This window comes from Atta colombica, unplaced genomic scaffold (genome assembly GCF_001594045.1).
Source record: "Atta colombica isolate Treedump-2 unplaced genomic scaffold, Acol1.0 scaffold315, whole genome shotgun sequence".
NCBI lineage: Eukaryota > Metazoa > Arthropoda > Insecta > Hymenoptera > Formicidae > Atta > Atta colombica.
Genome location: NW_017259421.1, coordinates 300445 through 321467, shown reverse-complemented (window position 1 = coordinate 321467; position 21023 = coordinate 300445). Strand labels below are relative to the sequence as shown.

The 21023-nt window shown below is 33.1% G+C and overlaps 1 protein-coding gene across 4 annotated transcripts in view; it reads right to left on the bottom strand.

Moving 5' to 3' along the window:
- Positions 1 to 21023, bottom strand: part of LOC108690342 — a 69054-nt gene that overhangs the window by 2528 nt on the left and 45503 nt on the right. For 2 of the 4 annotated variants that reach the window (XM_018197583.1, XM_018197582.1), the window contains exons 4-17: positions 20419 to 20529; positions 19404 to 19493; positions 19068 to 19154; positions 14321 to 14413; positions 13719 to 13953; positions 12913 to 12984; positions 11713 to 11878; positions 10823 to 10932; positions 10040 to 10215; positions 9466 to 9682; positions 8680 to 8801; positions 8054 to 8230; positions 1062 to 1376; positions 182 to 433 (exon numbers count right to left, since the gene is read on the bottom strand). In XM_018197583.1, the coding sequence (XP_018053072.1) occupies positions 182 to 433; positions 1062 to 1376; positions 8054 to 8230; positions 8680 to 8801; positions 9466 to 9682; positions 10040 to 10215; positions 10823 to 10932; positions 11713 to 11878; positions 12913 to 12984; positions 13719 to 13953; positions 14321 to 14413; positions 19068 to 19154; positions 19404 to 19493; positions 20419 to 20529 (2223 nt within the window). The remainder of the gene's footprint in view (positions 1 to 181; positions 434 to 1061; positions 1377 to 8053; positions 8231 to 8679; positions 8802 to 9465; positions 9683 to 10039; positions 10216 to 10822; positions 10933 to 11712; positions 11879 to 12912; positions 12985 to 13718; positions 13954 to 14320; positions 14414 to 19067; positions 19155 to 19403; positions 19494 to 20418; positions 20530 to 21023) is intronic. The other 2 variants (XM_018197585.1, XM_018197584.1) reach the window with 2 other exon arrangements.

Here is a 21023-nt window from a genome sequence, read left to right as displayed (position 1 = left end):
GTATGTTCTCCAAATTTAAATCAATAGTAATTAAAAATCAGGAGGAGTGGTGATATGAAATGATTAATTATAATAGATGCAGGAAGAATAACGATAATTACACAAATGACAAGTCACAATATGATATTGGACCAAGTCGAGGAGACGTGCGCGATTATATGGATCAAGAAAATGTACTTACCACAAATCGATTGACTTTGACCTTCGGTGTGCGCGGAGACTCGTTAGCCTGCGAGCCAAGGGACTCGAAACGAGCTCTAAGACTGCTCGCCGATTCTATGCTGGACTGCTCGCCCGTACCCTGGGCCATCTCCATTTCGGCGACATGATGATTGCTGACCTTGCCATCGGTCTCCTCCCAGTGCTCGAACTTAGCACGTAGAGTCTTGGCGCGCACCGCATTCTGCGCTTGTTTCAAGAATTCGTCCTCTACCTAGCTCGATAACAGGCAAAATGATTCCGTGAATTATAGGGTGGAGTCGTGTCGATCGGGAATAAAGAACTGTTTTTCCGAAATTTTGAATTTTGGAACAATGACCTATCTCAAAAGTTTGTGTCGACTTTTTAAAATTATCTAATAACGTTTAGGCAGCCTTGCTCTGGCCACTTTCGAGATTTTAGTAGATCATCGCATTTATTAATAATTAGGAAATTATATATATCTGGCGTGAAGAAAACTTGTTAGAAAAGAGCAAAAAGAAGAGACAGACTAAAAAAATTTCAGAATTGAAATCAATAATTCAGTCTTATTTTAACATTACATTTTACTTATCTGATTAGTAATAAGGCTCATAAATTTCAGAAAAACTAAAAAAAAAGAGGGTTACGAGCCAAAAATTATTATATAAAAACAGAACAGGATAAAGATTACATTTTACACAAGAAATACAAAATAATATCTATAGAAATAGAAAGTTTTGGAAAGACACTAATTCGATGTGTTATGAGACATGCAACTTTTATATCGTTCTTATTATAATCTTTCTCTTATATATTTATATCTTTTGTATTTCTTTAAAATTTTTCAATTTTTCGTTAAAAAGTCTTATGCGAACATAAACCTTATCAGAAGCACGGACATAGTTGGGATCTCTCTCCTCAGCGCTTTCATCACCATCGGTTTCTTCGCCCTCTTCATCCTCGCCTTCCTCCGAGTCCGAGGCCGTTGCTTTGGCGAATTTATCCTCAGGGGGCGGTGTGAAACGTTTCAAGGGCTTCGGACCCTCCGGCAGTTCTTCCTTGCATGCATTCTCTTCCATCTGCCGAAAGATGGACAGCATCTTCCTCGCTGTGTCTGTGCGCACCACCTCGTCCACCCTGTCATCGGCTCTGACTACGTCTGGATCGCGGTAAATCTCGCGATCCGGTGAATCCATCTGCGAAAGAAAATACATGTTTAATAATCAAATGTAAGTTGAAAAAATCACATAACTTCATTATTATCCCGTTATAAAGCAATTTTATAATTCTACTTAATTATTATTTTTATATAAGGTAATATTGAACTGTGTTTCGTAATAAAATTATTTCTTTTATTTTCGGAACATCACGGAAAAAAACACAGCTGAAAATTTCACTGATTCAGCAAATCTACAGTCGTAATATACAGACAGTCAATTTCTATGTTAAAATAACAAAATTAATGAATAACATTAGTGATTTTTTTGTTAAACCATCAAATCTTTTTAGCTGTCGATGTTGAATTCGCGTAGTAAATTATAGGTTTGCTGTAGCATCCAATTAATTTTTTCCATGATGTATTGATTTTATGATGAAAGAATGTATTTCTAATTGATAATTCTTTAATAAATTTTTTCGTCCCGAATACTTTCAACCATACTCGAAGTATATTATTGTGAAATTATCTTTTAATTAAATTATATAATTCAAAACCATATATTTTTTTAATTTAACGCGAATAGATTTTGAAATACAAAGTAATTATTTTTATCAGAGAAATAAAATTAAATTGTACAAATATATTTTATATGTAAAGAATTAATTGTATTAATTATTTTAATAATTATTAATAATTTATGTAAGTATTTAAAGTTTTTGTACATTAATTATGTTTCTTTCTTTTTTCTCATACTTTTTTATAGACGTCAATATATCACGAAATTATTGCAAGTTGAATATATCTTCGTGTATCAACATATTCGTTTATTCACATAATTGATGCTGTTTCGAAATTCGTAGAGAGAGATTATATAAGACGGACAGATGATATTCAATTAAGAGCACACCTATATTGTTTATCGTTTGATAATTTTAAACTGAATGGTTGAATCATAATACATCGTCGGAGGACTCAGCTAGGCCGAAATGTTTCTTTTTACAAATCGTATCCGGCATGAGTCATTCGAGGATTCTGAGTCAAGCGTGAGTGATACGGTTATAAATCTTATGTAGAAAGTACATATATAGATCTTTCTTTTTTTTAATAAAAAATATTATATTATAATGATATCAGTAAACGTAATATATTTTTGAGAATTAAATAACATTTTAAAGAAAAAATAGCTATGTTCATGGATAAAAAATTCAATTGCACTCAAATTACAATCTTGAAAAAAATCAATGTGGAAAATAAATTAATAAGAAGCCATGCAACATACACAAGTAAATTAATAAATATTAGCATGCTTTGCATATTTCAACTAATTGTAAGATAATAATTGTAATATAAAAATTTCTATTATATAAAACAGAGTCTTTCTTCTCGAGACAAAGGTTTTGACTCTTCTCAATCGCCTGATCGGTCTGTCCACGTTTATTACTATACCTGAACCCAAGTGGGTCAGGTAAGTTGAAAACCTGATTGCTGATCACGTAGAGTGATCGAAGGTTGTTCGCGTCTTGCAATATTTTAGGAAGACCACCCTTGCGCTAGTTTAAATCGGGATGGGATTAGGACTGTTAATGAATCGATTTTAGTTAGACAAAAGGGTTGTGGTACCCGCTTCAAGGTTAGCATTTAATGACGATAAATTGACAAGTTTAAGAGTGGTATACGCACTCTGTAACGGTCAATTGCCGTCACTTGATCTGTTCCATTCGCTTCTCGTTTATGCCAACGAATCAGTACTGTAGCAAAAGTGTGAGTCTCGTTTATTTTGAAAACGAAATTTTTAAGAATTTAAAATAAGCACGTTATATATATAATTAGAAGGAAATAATTAAATTTTTAATTTAATAAATTTCATTTATTAAATTAAAAATTTAAATCTTCTGCGTTTCAATTTTCCTTCAAAATTGACATGAACTTTCCAGACAACCCAATATGAATTAAAGACGAAAAAAGCGACTATGTTCACGTTTCAATCATTATTAATTAATCGTTTTTAATTATTTTGCAATGGAAAGATAAAATCAAAAAAAGATAACTAAAATTACATTGTAAATTACAACAATCAAATTCTCTCTCCGAAATATCTAAAGATACTAAGATCTAAGTATCTAAAGTATCTACTACATATTCTAAAGATTTTTTCGCATTGAACACGATGTCGTTGCACAATAAAATTGCACATCGTTGTAGACTTTAAAAGCAAGTTTTCATTTTGCTGTAAAAAAAAGTGTTAAAAACGACTAAAAATCCATTTCACCTCAATATCCTGATGGGCTATGCAAATTCTGACAATTATGTTCAATGCGAAAAAATTTTCAGAAAATTTATGTCACTTCGAAGAGAAAAAAAAGTGATTTTTGTTGAACAGTATTATTGAATAAATTAAAGATATTGAATAATAAATAAACATCAAATTAATCCAGTGAGAATTTTCGCTTGAAAACGTCAGAAAATGGAAAACCGATAATTCCCATGCAATATTAGATTATATGACAGCATTTAGTTTTGAATTAAGGAAATCTCCTAGTAAATCGTCACATAAATGAATTATGTTATTTATTTTTTAAATTAAAATTGTAAATGCGAATATTACAGAAAATTATATAAAAATATATTAATAAATTAATAAAAAAATTAACTGTAAAAATGGTGATTACTGTCGCAAAGATAGTTCTGTATTCTCTAAAATGAAAAACACTTCGAAAAGTGTCTCTAAATTATGCTTGAGAAATCTCTAAATTAAAAATGCTTGAGAAGTCTTTAAATTAACTAATCTGAAGATTACAATTTTATTTTTAGTTCTGACAAAACAAAAAGAAAAAATGCTTAGTAATATCTTAGTCGGATTTCGCGCTATGATAATAGAGTCGAGAGGATCTACGGGAGAGTACTTCCAACGGAATTCCATAAAATCATCAGTCCAGAAAGGATATTTGATCACACGGTATCCCTCTGCCGGCACGTCAAGCGGCAAATCAAGCCACGTCGAGATTGCGCCCCCCCGAGCGACGTCCGTTCCTTCATCGTCGACGGAAACGCTCTTATAATCACACGACGAAGAGATCTCGATTGTGTATTCATCGGAAGCTACTTACGAACAATTAACAATTCGATGAAAACACATTGCGGTTGCACATATTAATCATTCGCTCTAAATATCTGAGGTAATTGAAACTTTCATATGAAAGTCTCACGCAATTTTCGCTATATCTGCAAGCGCATCAGAATGTATCATTCAATACAGAATAATTTATAATTATGATTTCTCGTATGTTAACAAATATACAGATAATATTCCGAAAAATACGATTGCGATTTATACATTGAAAAAAAATCTTAATTTCAAAGAAATATTTCTTTGTTCGTATTCAAAAAAATTATTTCTTTGAAACAATATCTTATTGTACGAAATATCTTATTTTCAAAGAAATTTTCAATGATCCAAAGAAATAATTTTTTTTAATACGAGCAAAGAAATATTTCTTTAAAATTATGATTTTTTTCAGTGTGTTATAATATATATAAATCGAATGCAAATGTAATTAAACAATTAATCGATGTGCAAATTAATTATTTGAAATTAATTATTTTCAATTGTTGTAGCGACCATGAATTGAAACTCAAACATTGCAATTTTTAGAAAGCTTGGATATTAGATATCAAGTACAGTACTCCGAAAAATTCAATCGCGCAGCAATACTCCGAAGTAAATGGAACGTTCATGTATATGAAGTGTATAATTTTTATGGAAAGTAGAACACAATATTCCTCCTCGAAGAAACTTCGATTACCAAACGGTATCTTGAAAAATTGATTGCAATCGCAGAGCATAATTAACCGCCGCATCGAATGCTTTCCAATTAATTGCCAGAAAATCTTCCTGTCGCTCTTATAAATAAATATGTCATTCATAAAATATTAATAAAAAAAAAAATCTTCAATTATAACCGGAATCCTGAGTATTAAGTCTCCAATTTCTCTCACAGAAGTCTCTCAAAGAAGAATATATAAATTATTCGCAGATCGTTAACTATGAACCGAAACGCTCATTATATCCAGGCATTAACGATTCATCAGCTTGCTTTTTGCACCACTTTTTCGGAATGTGTCGCTCAGAAGAAACTTCGGGTAACTAGGTATGTTAAAAGCACAGTATTTCCTATCGCAATTACAGAACCGAAGCGTTTGTCGGACCGATAATTACCTTTCCGTGATTATTAAAGCCCCTTTGGCGAGCGGAACGAGACTGAGCGTCGTCGTTCAAACTGCGCGAGTCCGGTTCGCCACTTCGGCGCGCTTCTTGAGGGAGACTCTCCTCCTCTTCGATTCGTGAGAAGTACGAACGGCGCGACAGCCGGTTGCTATGCCGTTCACAAGAGGATAGGGGACCGACGGTGTGTGCCCTCCTCTCTTGGGAATGTGTGTGTGTGTGTGTGTGTGTGTGTGTGTGTGTGTGTGTATACGTGTGTGAGTTACTGCGAGAGGCCTCGTCGCGCGTCGCGCCTTCCCTCGGTTAAGGTTCCCGGGCCCAACGCGCCGGTACTCGGTCCGCTTGTGTTGCCCCGCTTGCTCTTCACGAATGGAAGGATGTAGGAATACTAACGGTAAAAGTATGGCTGCTGCTGCGCTGACCACTTCGGGAGGGGGTTCAAGGACAGCCCGGTTTGTTGGAATCGACTCGTTGTGTCGTGCGTTCCGCGCGAGGCGCATTGCCGCCGGTTCCCCAAGAGATGCACGAGGCCCCCTTTTATTAAGCCGTATTCGCGAACGACAGTGAGACTTTGATAATTATCGATAAACTCGCATCTCATGGCGGGGATGTATCGATAGATGAAAGAAGATACGAGGGGTTGCTATCTCAGTAAAAAATTTATCATGCATGAATATGTATAAATATGTATAAACATACATAAACATGTATAAGTATTCAAAAACATATATATTATATGAAATATGTCCGTATATGTTTATATATCCTCCTTTTAAAAAGGTAATTTTCGCACTATTTGTTTTAGAAAAAAATCAAGTTTGAAAGAATGTAAAAAAATTACTTACGTATAATTATATATAAATTATGCATCATTATGTATGAGCAATTTTTTTACATTTTTCCAAACTTGCTTTTTTCTAAAAAATAAACAATGCGAAAATTATTCCTTTAATTATTTTTTATGTTTTCACATTACTATTATTATTTCTATTTCACTAAAAAATAATTTTACAAAAGAAAGAAGAATGTATGAACATGTATGGACATATATTTTTCATATATAATTATACATGTTATGAATATTTATGCGTTTATGTATGTTTATATATATTTATACATATTCATGTATAAAAAATATTCTTGCGAAATAACAATTTCATTCTTTGAACTCTAATACGAATATTTCATTTCTAAGATATATATATACAATATCGGAAATAAGATTTATGATTCGAGCGGAGTACTTTCTTTGTTGTAATAGGAATATCAAAAATGTTATTTATAAAAGATACAATTTAAATACCTTATTACTTTTTTATCATTCGAAAAATTTTTATCTGTAAAATATCAAAAAATTATAAGAATCAAAGCGAATGCAGGTGTTACTTAATCTTGGACGCGATCTAAAGTAAAAAAGAATAATTAAATATATTGTAAGACTCGGCTTTACTCGGAATAAATTTAATTATATTAAAACGAGAAAGTCCTCTTCAATTTGAAAAAGGTCGAAACGTTTGAAAATTGTTATTAAAAGTTGTTTATTATTTCAATAAAGTTTTATTATAGCATAAGTTATCTTGATAGGCTCTAATAGCTCTTCTCGTTTTAATATAAAAAAATTAATTGCAATTTACTTTTTAATTATATAGATATGGCAATCATAATTTTAATAATTATAATTATCTTTAACCAAAATTTGAAGTTAATATTTTAGATAAATTTTGAGCAATTAAGGGATAAATGTTATTTAATGGAGAGTTATGTAATCGGAAAATAACACAAAATCACGTTAGTGTTTTTAGTAGTCAAACAAAAAATAGAATGTACATAAAATGCGGATGATTAAAGACATGATGCAATTAAAACAGTCAAACATGTATGAGCGCACACATTTCTCCTATCTTAATTGAAAATGAGATCACGCTATTTCTCGGCAAACCAATATCTCCTTTTACAATATGAATTATCTCTTATATCTGTAATAATAATACAAATCGTGTTAAGATATCTTTACATTTCTTTCTTTATCAATAACCTGAAAATCCTTCAAGTTAAATCGATAATAATATCATTGATAAATGCAATATACTCGAAATACAATATAAATATATCTATCTGTACACGATAATAATACTTTCACAAATAGAAGAGAGTCATTATTTCAAATAATTCTCCAGCAATAGACTATAAAAATTTTATATATGTCTATTTTTGTTAGTCTAATAATAGTCAGTCATTATTAAATAAATAATATAATTTAAGCGATAAAAAGCGATGAAATTATATTCTTCAATTCGGATATTTAATTATTCCTGCTTACTACATTCTTATTAATTCCAGAGACGATAAAAATTCTTAAGCAAAATTACTCCATCAAATAAATCATGTAGTAAATCATGATTACCGTTTAATTAGTTGACACGCATAAGATTGTTAGAGAAAATTAACACAGACATGAATCAATCAACGACAACAAAGTCGAAGGATCGAACCTTGACTTGACCGTCTCGAGGTGGCGTAATGCGAAATTGCTTCCGCTGTTTCTCCGGTTCCTTATAGGACTCGAAAAATTTGAACTTGTTCGAAATTTCCGACGTTTCTACTTGGATCTCCTCGGTCGCATCTGAGCTGCGCACTACATCGTCTGAGACTTGACGACCCATGAACGCCTTTCTCACAAATATTTCAGAAATTATCATTACTAGACGCGTTATTGACATTGCATGTGCGTTTAGTGAAAAACTTCACGTTCAAAAACAAGATACATTTGCCTCAAAGATACTTTCTTTGTTTAATTATATTATTTTGAATTTTATACTAATCAATGTCACAATCTAAAAACCTTTTTTTGAATAGAAATTATATTAAACAAATTAGTACTTAAATTTTTCATTTTTATAGATACCTATTAAGAAAAAATACATATTTAAAAAATTTTAGAATTAATTTTCCAAGCTATAAGTGTTTAAAAGACTGTATATAAAAAATAGAAACATTCTATTCTCAGAATTTTAACAGACGAATTCATGTTTTAATAATTTTCGTGAATCATGAGCTTAATTAAAAATATAATATGTATAATAGATAAAAGTCTGAAAAGATAAAAGACCGAACTTACATCTCGTGCACGTCGTGAGGTCTCGGTTGGCGTTTTTGGATGAACTGGCGTCACTGGACGTCCTGTTTTTGCTGCAGTCGCGTCCAGTTCCAAAAAGAGTGATCGGGACTTCCTGCTGATGCCTGTATTTTGCGTGACCAACATATATTATTATAAATATAGATTATCATAAATCATTCATAAATTTAAACTGTCAATTAGTAAAGATACTTTCATCCTGCGCAATTCGACAACTCATAACTCTATTTTTGTTCGGAATAAAAATAATTTCTCATATAAAGTCGACAAATAATAATATGACCTCTTAACACAGTCTTCTATTCAGTAGAGAGTTTTTGCGCGGAACGTCTCGTATTATAAGAAATACTAGGTTACTTTCTTTTGAGTTTTTCTCTCGAAAGAGTTCATATAAGACAGATATAGATTAATAACTGTAAGATCTTTAAGAATTGTTAATCTATTATATAAAAATTATTAAGTGCCTTCATTCGCGCGTAACTATGAATAACTATTTATATCTTCAAAGTATGAAAGGGTACAAACGACGAAAACATTTGTTATATATTTCTCACTGCGACTGGACTTTCGTTACATGGGTACTTCTAAGTTCATCACGTAATTCCTTTCCATTCCTATATAATTACAATTATATGTAATGTAACAAGTAGTGCGATTAAATATTTCGTCAGTCTATTTCAAATTACCATCTCGACGTCTAGGTCTTTTCGCAATTCTCTAGTCTTCGCGATTCGCAAGTCATTTAATTACTGAAAGTCCATTTTATACCTGCTGCGATCACCTCCTCGTCGGCTTTCTCCGGTTTCGGTTTACTATCAGTTTCGTCGTCTGACGCCGCGATTGGCTCGCCCCGTTCAAATCTCTCTTTGAGGGAGCGAGCGTGAGTAGTCGAATGCTGAATCTCTTCTGCTGCGTTTATCTTCGTAACACGGTCGCTTCCAGCTACTGCTTGTTGATACATTTCCTTCATTTTACCCTGTTTACCCTGTAAAAGAAAGAAAAGAGAAATTAAAACAATTAATTTTTAAAATTAAATTCAGCAAATACAAAGAAAAAATCTGTCGTATTTAAAGAGCAGATTTCTAAGGAAAAAACTGGTCAATATATGTATAAACGTTGCGAAAGAAACATGTGCAGCTGTTCTCTGACAGTTCAATTTACTTTTATGACATTACACGCGTAATGATAATAAAAAAGATACAAACATCTGCGTTAATATTAAAACCATTATAACGGACGTGACTTTTTTTCTCAAACAATAATATCATAAAATAATAACAAAAAGCTTACGATCTTATTGTAATATTATCCTTTATAGTTTTTATAAAATTACTGAAATTACCAAGAACAATCGTGAACGGATTCCTGCGATTTCTTCCTTCCTAGCCTCGCGCTGAACCTCGCGTCTTCCCTGCTGGCTGGTGCTCTCCCAACGATTTTTGATGTCGTCCATCTTTGAAAAGCTGATCGGTCGTTCGCGTGTAGTGCGTTTTGACTTTACGATTTCAGTTTCCACTTCTAAAATGGAAAAAATAAACACAATTATATACTTTGATTTTTATAATCAATCTCCTAATACTATAATATACTTTATACTTTATACTTAACTTTCATAAATTAAATGTAAATTGGTAAGACTTGTTAAAATTTAATATTTTTTATTTGTGAATATTCAATTCATGTACATAAAAGAAATACGCAGAGTGAGGATAATAAATATCATCTCAAATAACAAGCTAATATAACATATGTGAATCAAAATCATCAATAAAAGATATAAAAGACGAAGTCGTAAGTCACAGATCAATGACATGACTTATTACAAAATTATAACACAAATATGATGAGATACATAAGCTTATATGATACGTAACATAAGTTAAAATATAACTTATTTTTCTATGCAATAACTAACATTGTTCAAACTCTATCCTGCATCCACATAGATGTGTATTAATTGGACGCATGACAGTCAAAGTGTTGACATATAAACAATTTTTTTATCAGAGACAGATTAAAAAATTTGTATTTAAATTGAAAATTTATATTCAACAAGTCTAATAAATCTATAGATTTTTATTGCATATTTTTTTTTTAATATTGATGATATTTTCTTATTGATTACCTTCGGTTTCTTCTGCCTCCACTTCATCCTCACTTTCGCTGGACTCTTCATAAGGTATGCCATTGAGAGATTCGTCTGCCACGCCAATGTCCATGCCTTTCGCTTGAAATCTGGATGAGAAAATGTACGTAGTAGTTATAGATATTTTGCACACGATGGATGCGCCGTTACGCTTGTTGTAACACATTTACTCTGTATTTTCTCGAGTTTCAAATTACAAAAACGAAACTGCTGACTGCTGAATACTGTGAAAATCTCGTTTATATTGACTTGTATCCACATATATAATGTAATAAAATTATCAATTTATATTCAAATTAACAATCGCTATAATAAAAATCTGAATATAATCACAATCTTGAAATTTTTTAATACGTTTTTTGATAAATATACTAATTATAAAAAATCAAAATCGTAATATAATTATAATGAGAGAGAGAGAGAGAGAGAGAGAGAGAGAGAGAGAGAGAGAGAGATTATATTTATATAAGTGGAACAATTTCGCGAATTAAAATTTTTATTATTTTTAATTAGATTTGAGTTATTACTCTAATCCTCTATGTAAAAAATATATGCAATAATTAATAATTGTATGTCGTTTCGAGAAATGCCCATCCGGCGAAATTACAGGCTTATTATTATCTTCAACAGAAGTAAATCTGTGTCGCAGTATATCATGTTTTAAAATTATTGCTCGTAGAGAGAGCAGTATATTATTGAAGAAAGACACTTGACTTTACTATCTAATGTTTATATATATATTTAAACATATGTATAAACAGTCGAGAAAATTTTAGAAATTTTATGTATAGTATGAATATACAGATTTTTTAATTAAAGTAATTTATTCTGTAAAAATATTTCAAGAAATATGTCATCCGATTACTCACTTGGCCAGTTTACTAAGGATGCTGGGTGATCTCTTGACGGCGATTTGTGATGGTGATCGTTCGATCTCATTGGTGTTCTCCGTACTAGCTTTCTCAAAGACCTGGAAGCGCGACTTGACGTTTAAGCTTGAAAGTTCCTCGAGTCCCAGATCAGGTTTGTCGGAAGCTGAAATTCAGATGGAAACCTTCTTACTTCTTCTCTTTTAGCGATACTCATAGCTGATCAAACATTTCAACACCTCTCTTTTTTTTCTTCGACGGTAAACTTGTTAGACCACTCGAGAACGACAATTCGCGGAAAAAGCAAAGTTGCACACACTACACGAAAATTTTGAAAAGCATCGGAGAGAGTTAAAAGAACTCATATTGAGAAGAGAGAGAGTTGAACCTATCATCGTGACATGATAACATACTCAGGTCAAACATGAGCCACAGCGTGGCTTTAATTTCAAACATCGATCATGTTACGACTCTTACAAATTTCTTACATTCTTCCCATGGATGTCATCGCATACCATTGCGACGAGATATTATCCAATTGTTTACTCTCGAGAGCTATTGCTATATCATATATAACATAATATCATTCTTACGATTTACGATCGCACATCTCTCGCAAATAACAATATTTATTTCTTCATTTCAATTCGCTAGCAATTTTGCAAACTATTACATGTATGACTCTCATATATTTAAATAAATTTTTTAAAAATTCTGACCGAGTTAAATGCGATAAGGAAGACACACAGGCAGCACGTATGTACAATATGTTAAAATATACTAATTAAGGGGATTTTGCTCTTGAGTCTAATACATGGAGCGTTAAGAATATCATCATTAAATGGCCACTTTTTCATGCAGACAAAAAATTAATTTTAATATCGAGAGCAGGATTATGTACAAATTACATCGTAATTTTATGGAATATATCAGTAATTTATATTGCTTTGTAGATCCCGAGAAATATATGACTAATGAAATGCTCGGCGTTAATAATGATTCATGTCCCATTTTATTAATCGGCACACCAATGCGGGACACGTTACGCGATTTGATGCACAGATAAATTTTCGATTCAGCAACCAATTAACGATTAAAAAGCCACTCGCAAAAGGGACACATTGAGCATTAGGAGCAATCGCCAGATCGCGTTCCACGCCACTCACACACGTCGAACGTTGTTGTTGCTGTTGTCGTTACCTCTGACCACATCGGGCGGCAATTCTTTCGGCTCGTTCTCCCGTATGATCAGCTCCGGCTTTCGAGGTCGCACTGCGGAGTTCACAAGACAACTCTTTGTCACATTAACGATACCTCTCGTTCTCTCAGCGCTCGGACGCTTGCGCGTAATTATACGAGGGGGAAGAAAAGAAAAGAGAACTGTAATTCTAGCCCCTGTGCTAAGGGGCTTAATAAACTGGGTCTTAGACGACCCACTGATGGTACTCGGGTCCCCTAAGTTATGTCCGCACATTAAAGCAACATTACATTGTATATCTGAATTCCATATACTATTGTCTTCATTGTAGAGAACTGGGGACATATTTCTTACCATTATTATTTATCTTTACATTAAAGATGCAATCTTATTTTTAATTATGAATTTGTAAAACTATATATATAGATAGCGCTCTTAAAAGAAAACAAGGGACACATGAATATTTATAATTATGATTTGCAACGACTGAAATTATTATATTAATCAAGCACGTCGTTAAAGAAACAACTGAAACTTACAACGCCAAGAAAACAAACTTTATCTCTTCCAGTTTTCTCGTTCATTCCCGTCGAAACATATTTATGTTTTTATGTTCCTTTAATACACTCTGACTGAAGATTGGGGCTCACTTTGTCTGCACAAAGTTCGCCTCAGAGAGATTAGCGATGAGATGGAGAGATGATAGAATCCACGGTTGGTCGTTTAAACGTCCACGTTAAGATTTAACGAGCAATTCGCAAAGACCATTTAAGCAGATTAATATTGCACAGGATGGTAATCGTCTTACCAGGTTGGTCGGACTCCTCGACCGGTTTCGGTTGGAAGAGTTCCTTGAAGTGTGGCTTACAGTAGAGTTTACTCTCGTGGCTCTCATAATTGTCCACATTGAGCTGCTTACTACACTGCACGCACCGGAAGCAATTCTTGTGCCAGACCAGACCCTCGGCCTTTGTCTGCTCCATTTGGAACACGACCTTGCCACAGCTGCGACAGTTCGTATTCGCATCGGCATTCTGACCCACCTGCAATGCACCAGTGCGCCAATTAATTAGCACCTTCACAACTTTCACTCTCCCCTACAAACGAGAGGACGATCTCTAGGTATTCGATTCGATTCAATTAATACACGCGTATTAAAGTCCCATACTTGGAATTTAACGCTAATTAATCATTCAAAAAATAATAATTTTATATTAAAGCGAGTTTAATTTAGGAAAGATTTTATTTTCGAATGTAGAATAATATCGAAGGGATTAGTTACACGCAAATTGTTCTACATTTATTTCGTTTCAAACTACTTCTAAGTATGACTACAAATTACGATTGTAAAATAAAAATTGTAGCAACAAATGTTTTAAATTTAATATAAAATAAATAATAAACACTTACTGCATTCAGCTGCTGTTGGACTTTTCCCGCATCAACCGAACGCACATGAAGAACTTTCTTGCTAAGAGCGTCGAATTTATTAAAGCTCGATTTCTGTAAATACAAACGGCAGAAGTATTAGATAATAAGCACTACAGTCAAGAAGTTTAGAAAGAAGAAAAAAATAAAAAAAAGACCCGAAAATACGTTCCACAGGCATTTATTTTTTTCTAGCATTATTAACGAAGCAAGAAAATTTTTCAGCATACCTTTATTATTGTCAAAATAAAATGCAAGCAGAAATAAAAGAAAAAATAAGCAGATTCAAACAAGTCATCATCGCGCAATTGGAAACTGTACGTGCAAAATTATTAAATGATTACCAATTTATTCGCATATATGATTGAAATATTCAATTTGTAATAATTGTAAAAAAGAAGATAATATTGTTATGTAATTATGTAATAACACAATACTATAAACTCTATTTCTATATTACAATTTCTGATTTGCACGAGGATGACATTTATTTTTCGAGGAAAGATCGTACAAAGGTCTAAAAACGGATAAAATCAATCGCAAGCTAAACAAGCGAAGCATATATTTTTATCTTTTCTTAAGAACAATAAAAGCAATAAAAAAAAGAGGAAAAAATTCGGGTTGTACCTCTGTACGAACCGACCTTATCATGCTAAGGTTATATCTCTCTTTTCCTCATCGAGGATCTTACCTCGAGCTTCGGCTTCTCGCATGCTCGATCCTTGTCCTTACCCTCGTTCGTTAAACTTGCCAAACTACAATAGGAAGCCCTCTGTCTCCCCGGGGGTTGGTTTCAGTGATTGTCAATTTAGGGTTTCACATGCCAGGAAGAGGTAACGTCGCGCAACAATGAGAAGAAATGTACCGCGCGTTAGTATGATTTGGTGTAAAAAGAGACACAGGCGGATAAGATACACGGTAAGCCGATTACTGTGTCTCAGGACGCAGCAGTTAGCAGATTTGCAACATTCCGCAGTTATGGTGTCATCGAACGTCACGGTCGGAAATTTCAAAATTGCGATTTACGCATTGGCAGAAATATCCCTCACGCGGTTGAGGACGAACGTGCGTTCTCGGAGACAACGCGACGATGCCTCAGGCTAATATTTACTTTCGAGAGTATCAATTTGTTCCTTTTTCCAAGCCAACATTCTGTCGTACATTCAATAAAATGCATTATGTTCTTGAGACGAACGTATACAGGAGAAAACGATTTTCCACGAAGAATCGTCGATGGATCTTTAATATTGCGGCTTAATATTAAAGACATCTGCTATACGAAGCATCGCGTTGCTAATCTTTTCCTAATGCAATTGAATATTGTATTCGCAGCCTGTTTCTCGCGTTGAATTATTTACGATTTCTTGTGTAAAGAAAAAAAAAAGAAATCTTTTTTTTTTCCGTGGCAAGCAAGAAAATAAGCTACTTTTGACTCGTACGTGTGAGGCGTTTTAATCGCTGATCGAAGCTGTGCCAACTGCTGCGTCTGATGACCAAGGAAAAGGGGAACGAACAAAACGAACGGACAAAGAACAACATTGGAAGTAGCGCAGAATTACCGTTCAATCACGTCGGACGATCACTTTGCGTCACGAATTCACTCTTTATCTCAAATTGGCTTTGCTTCGGCATCATACGTTATTAAATGTATCATGGTGCATTCCTCGGTAAAATAATCGCAAACTTTTAGTTGGTCTACATTATCAATCTTCTGACGCAAGTACTTTATTAACGCTTTTAAAAATATATTTTTATGCGATGTATCATGTTAACAATCAAGTTATTATGCTGTATTACGTTCTCTCTTTTCTTAATTATTGGAATAAAAGGAATTTTAAATTAAACATTATCAGTTATGTAATTTTTAAGTATGAATAAAGAAAAGACTCATTAAAATGGAAAGTGCCACACTTTAAACGCCGTTATTTCAATTCTTGAATTTCTTGAATTTTAATTTAATTTAAAAATGTAAACATCTCGCGTTTATTATTCTTTAAAATTTTTAGAGTAAATCTCACTCTAAAGAGTGAAATTTCACTGTTCAAAGAATGAACATTGAGTTATTCTTTATTATAAGACTGGCTCAATTTTCACTCTTTAAAATAAGATTCTATTTAAAGAATTCATAAAGAATAATATTTATTTATTACATGCTTATTATTTTTTTTATTTGTTTTATTTCAAAAGCGATTATAAAATTAGCTTGTTTTAATTTCGCACATTTAAAATAAAAGTAATGGCTGACGTTTCTTTGCAACGTTTAACGAGTGTTCTGATCTCGATTAACTAATTCACGGTTCACGAGGAAGGTCGACCCGTTTTTCCCACTTTTCTCTCCGCATTTGCGAAAAAGCACTCGAAATTCCGACAGAATGCATAGGTATTCTAGATGGTGTCTTCTCATCGGGAGGTGAGCTTCACATCAAAATCCCGATAACCGCGTGACCGATAATACAGGGCAAAAAACTTGTAATCGACATCCGGACCCTGCGTTTCCCCGTAATCGGCTGAAGTAGGGCAAATAAGTAGTCTGTTATTATCAAGTCGGCCCTTCCATAAATGGAGAGACGGCATTCGCAGCGTGACGGTAAACTACTCCGGCATACGTGCGGCAAGTTCTCGGAATGCATAGCGGTGTACTTGACCGAGCATTTATTCCGGAGAATATTTATCCGAATATTTTTACAAAGATCTTTTTATATGCTATTCTTCTTCATTAAATTATTCCAAAAAAAATTGTCATTTGTATGAGGATTTTCAGCAATGTGAACGTTCGAATACAACGTTCAAGCTACGGATGTTGCGTTCGCTTCACTTTACATATTCGCAATTAATGCAAGCGCGGTAAATGCGTAATCAGCCGCCTCCAAGTACCGTAGGATAGAACGATTACACGCCCACGCGAGAGGTTCTATAGATCGTTACTCCCGAGTAGAAATTACCGATTGTGAACTTTGATAAAGTTCTAGTTTCATTAGACTGAGTTCGCGCTTTATTCCATTCGCTCTAACGTTATTCCATTCGCTCGACTGACTTCAATGTTGTTCGTGCCGTTTACGAGAGGTACTTACGAGGGCCTTGACCGATACCCTGGCGAAGACGGGTGCGTCTCTGGTAAACCGCGAGTAACCCTGCTCGCATACTCTCAGATCACCCATAGACCTCGCCTTCTACGATCGGGGCGAGAGCATCAACGAGAATACAAATTAGCGGTGAGTCGTTTCGAGAGACGCGAGCTCTGTGAAATATTGATCGCAAACGATAATGGAGCCGTCTCACCAAATAAGATTTCATAATCGTTAAACGTTTTTTAAAATTGCCAAAAATATTTCATATTGCAAAAAAATATAAAAATTTCAAATTTTGATGATATCTCATTATTTTATTTTATTTTAATTGCCACGAAACCTCGTAACATTATTTGATATGACGTTAATTAAGATAACGAAATTATGCTTTGTTGGAAATAAATTTTATTATCTCGCGAAAAAGATAAAAATACTTTTTATAAAGATATAATTGCTCAGAAAACAATTGTGCTATTATTAGAAATTTGTGTCACAGAACTCGCGCTCTAGACTATTAGTATATTATCAGGATGTTTATTTGCTTGGAATTTACGTAATATTGTCGCCACATTATAAAGCAAATGTCGAAAATGATTCATGCAACAACAAAAGTTACACAATGCATTTTTCATTCCTGTCATACGCCGGAAATTAATTTGCAACATCGTTAATAAGCATTCGCATGCTTGCAAATTTTGTCTAACAGTAATCGATCCCTTCTTACTTTATTATCATAAAAATCATATAAATAAATAAAAAACACCAATTATTAAAATTTGCAAAATATTGCGAAGTATAAATGAAAATTTATTCAAGTACACACACTCAGTAAAAAATTCTTCATGCATGAACATGTATAAATATGTATAAATATACGTAAACACGCATAAATATTCATAAATATGTATAATTACATATGAAATATGTCCATACATGTTCATATATTTTTTCCTTTTGTAAATTTTTTTTTAGTGTAATAAAAATAATAATAGTAATGTGAAAAAAAAAATAATTAAAAAAGTAATTTTCGCACTATTTGTTTAAAAAAAAACAATCAAATTTGTAGAAATGTAAAAAAATTATTTATGTATAATTAAATATAAAATTATGCATAATTATGTATGAGCAATTTTTTTTTACATTTTTCCAAACTTGTTTTTTTCTAAAACAAAAACTGCGAAAATCTCTTTATTACTTTTTATTATGTTCACATTTCTATTATTATTTCTATTACACTAAAAATTAATTTTACAAAAGGAAAAAGGATGTATAAACATGTATACACATATTTTACGTACATATAATTATACATGTTTATGAATATTTATGCGTGTTTATGTTTATACATATTTATACATATTCATGCATGAAAAATTTGTTACCGCATTTATCAGGAAAACGCGGCTACTTCAGATAATTATCATAAAAAAATAATCTTCTTTTCTAAAAGAATCTTATTATCTTCTTAAATATAACTTTAAGATTATTATCTCTCATTGAAAAAAGATTTTATGAAAAAAGATTGTTAATTTAAATAATTTAAATTAGCCAAAATTTGCATGGCTGTTATAACATCACTTTCAATTACATTCGACCAGGACAAAAAACAAACACGAGACATTCGCGATACGTGTTTGGATGAATTAATGCAATATACAAACCTCTTCAATTTCCATCGCATGGTTCGCTTTCCCAAAAGTTGCCTGATCGCCGTCACTCATGTTCGAGATGTCGCCAAAGCTGCGACACTGTTAGTGACAAAATATATATCTGACAAATGTATCACATATGCTATTAACGAAGCAGATTTGTAGCGAAAGCGTACATTAATTAAACCGATATCCTGTCGATCGAGAAAATTGGCCTTTTCAATTTTATGGAGAAAAGACTATTACTCCGTCATGACGGAGTAATTGGCGACACTATCTAGTGTGTCTTCTTCATATGTCTCCTTTCATTGCAAACGCGATCATGCCGGCTACATGGTTGTTACTTACTAATTGCTTGATGGACACGCCAGTCGCTATCCGCTCCCTGCACAACTTCTCCTGATCACTACGACTTGTCTCCGAGACATAGTTCTGTGTCTGCATGCGCAAAAAGAAAAACAAAAATGCAGGCGGATCAATATACATGCAACAACAAACATGTACGTTCGAGACGCAGCCTACGCGGTCACGAAATAACAATTACGCAAACTACAAATTTCGCTGAATATTTATATTATTTAATTACATATTAAATGTATCGATCTTCACACGTATAATTCGCTCGAACTTATTTCAAAAGAAAAAATATATTTCTTTACTTTGTGAAAGAATTATACGCTCATGATATGCTCATTATATCAACCCCATTACACTTGCTTGGGTAAATTTTAACATTCACTGGATCACGCTCGTGTGAGGGCAAAATTACACATGCAATTCCTGAAAGTAACAACGTAATTTCGTCGGCAGGTTTAATCAAACAACACAGGTAACTTTTAATTGCTTAATAGAGTAATTTTACGTCTACTGCGCCCGCCGTTAATTATTTAAAGCCCATGTTAGCCGTTCTTTCATATCTAGTAGATCACTTGGTGAGTGGCCGGGGTCAGGAAATCTCTATTCGCGCGCCTATTCATCTCGTCGACTAAGAAACAAAGCTAGAAAATAGTACTTGCATCTCGCATAAATGCAACGCGTGAATGGCTCGTCGCTGGGAAACAGCTGTGCCGAGAGAAGTCAGGAAAACGAGAGGAAAAAGGAATGTCTGAGAATAGAGAGCGTTCCGCAAGATCTGCCTTAAATGTCAAAAGTGCTCTTTACGATGAATTCTATGTTAATTCTCTAATAATTTGAACGTAAGCTATCTCATACTTAAGATTAATTTCTAAGACGCGTAATATCCATTAATAAAATTAGATCGATACTTGTAAGAGCTGAGGATTAAATTATATTTCTGACTGTAATTATTGGCGTGTGTAATTTGCAGTTAATTCTCAGATACGTACGCTTCAGCGCAACTTACCAGTGACTTAACATTGACGTTCGATAAATCGTCCTTGGCGGAAAAATCGATCATCTCCGAATGCGATCGCTGAGTGCCCGTATGCATGCTTGCGTCTTGTAAGCTACAGTTCTGATGGAAAAACAAAAGAAACACGAACACACTGAGCATGCAACTGCATGAGAGATTAATAAGCTGCGTCTACTTGCTAACTTGCGCCGAGCCGTTAGTCGAGTACGATAATCAAAGATAGAAATAATTAATTATTACACGCTCCACGTTTTTCGAGTCTACGTTTCGTTTATGACACATTCTTCACAATTCAATTTTTATTGAGTCGTCCGAAAAGTTCGTGCCGCAAAAGATTTAAATTTAATAAATGAAATTAAAAATTTAAATCTTCTGCGTTTCAATTTTCCTTCAAAATCGACACGAACTTTCCGGACAACCCAATAGAAATACAATCATTTTAATATCCCTTTATATCCCTCTGAATCATGCTTAAGTTTCCTTATAATAAATTATAAACTTTGTCCATTTCGTTTCTTAACTTTTATTTTTTATTCATTTTTACAATGTCGACTTCCACTTAACATTGGACTTTATCTTTAATACTAACTGTGTTG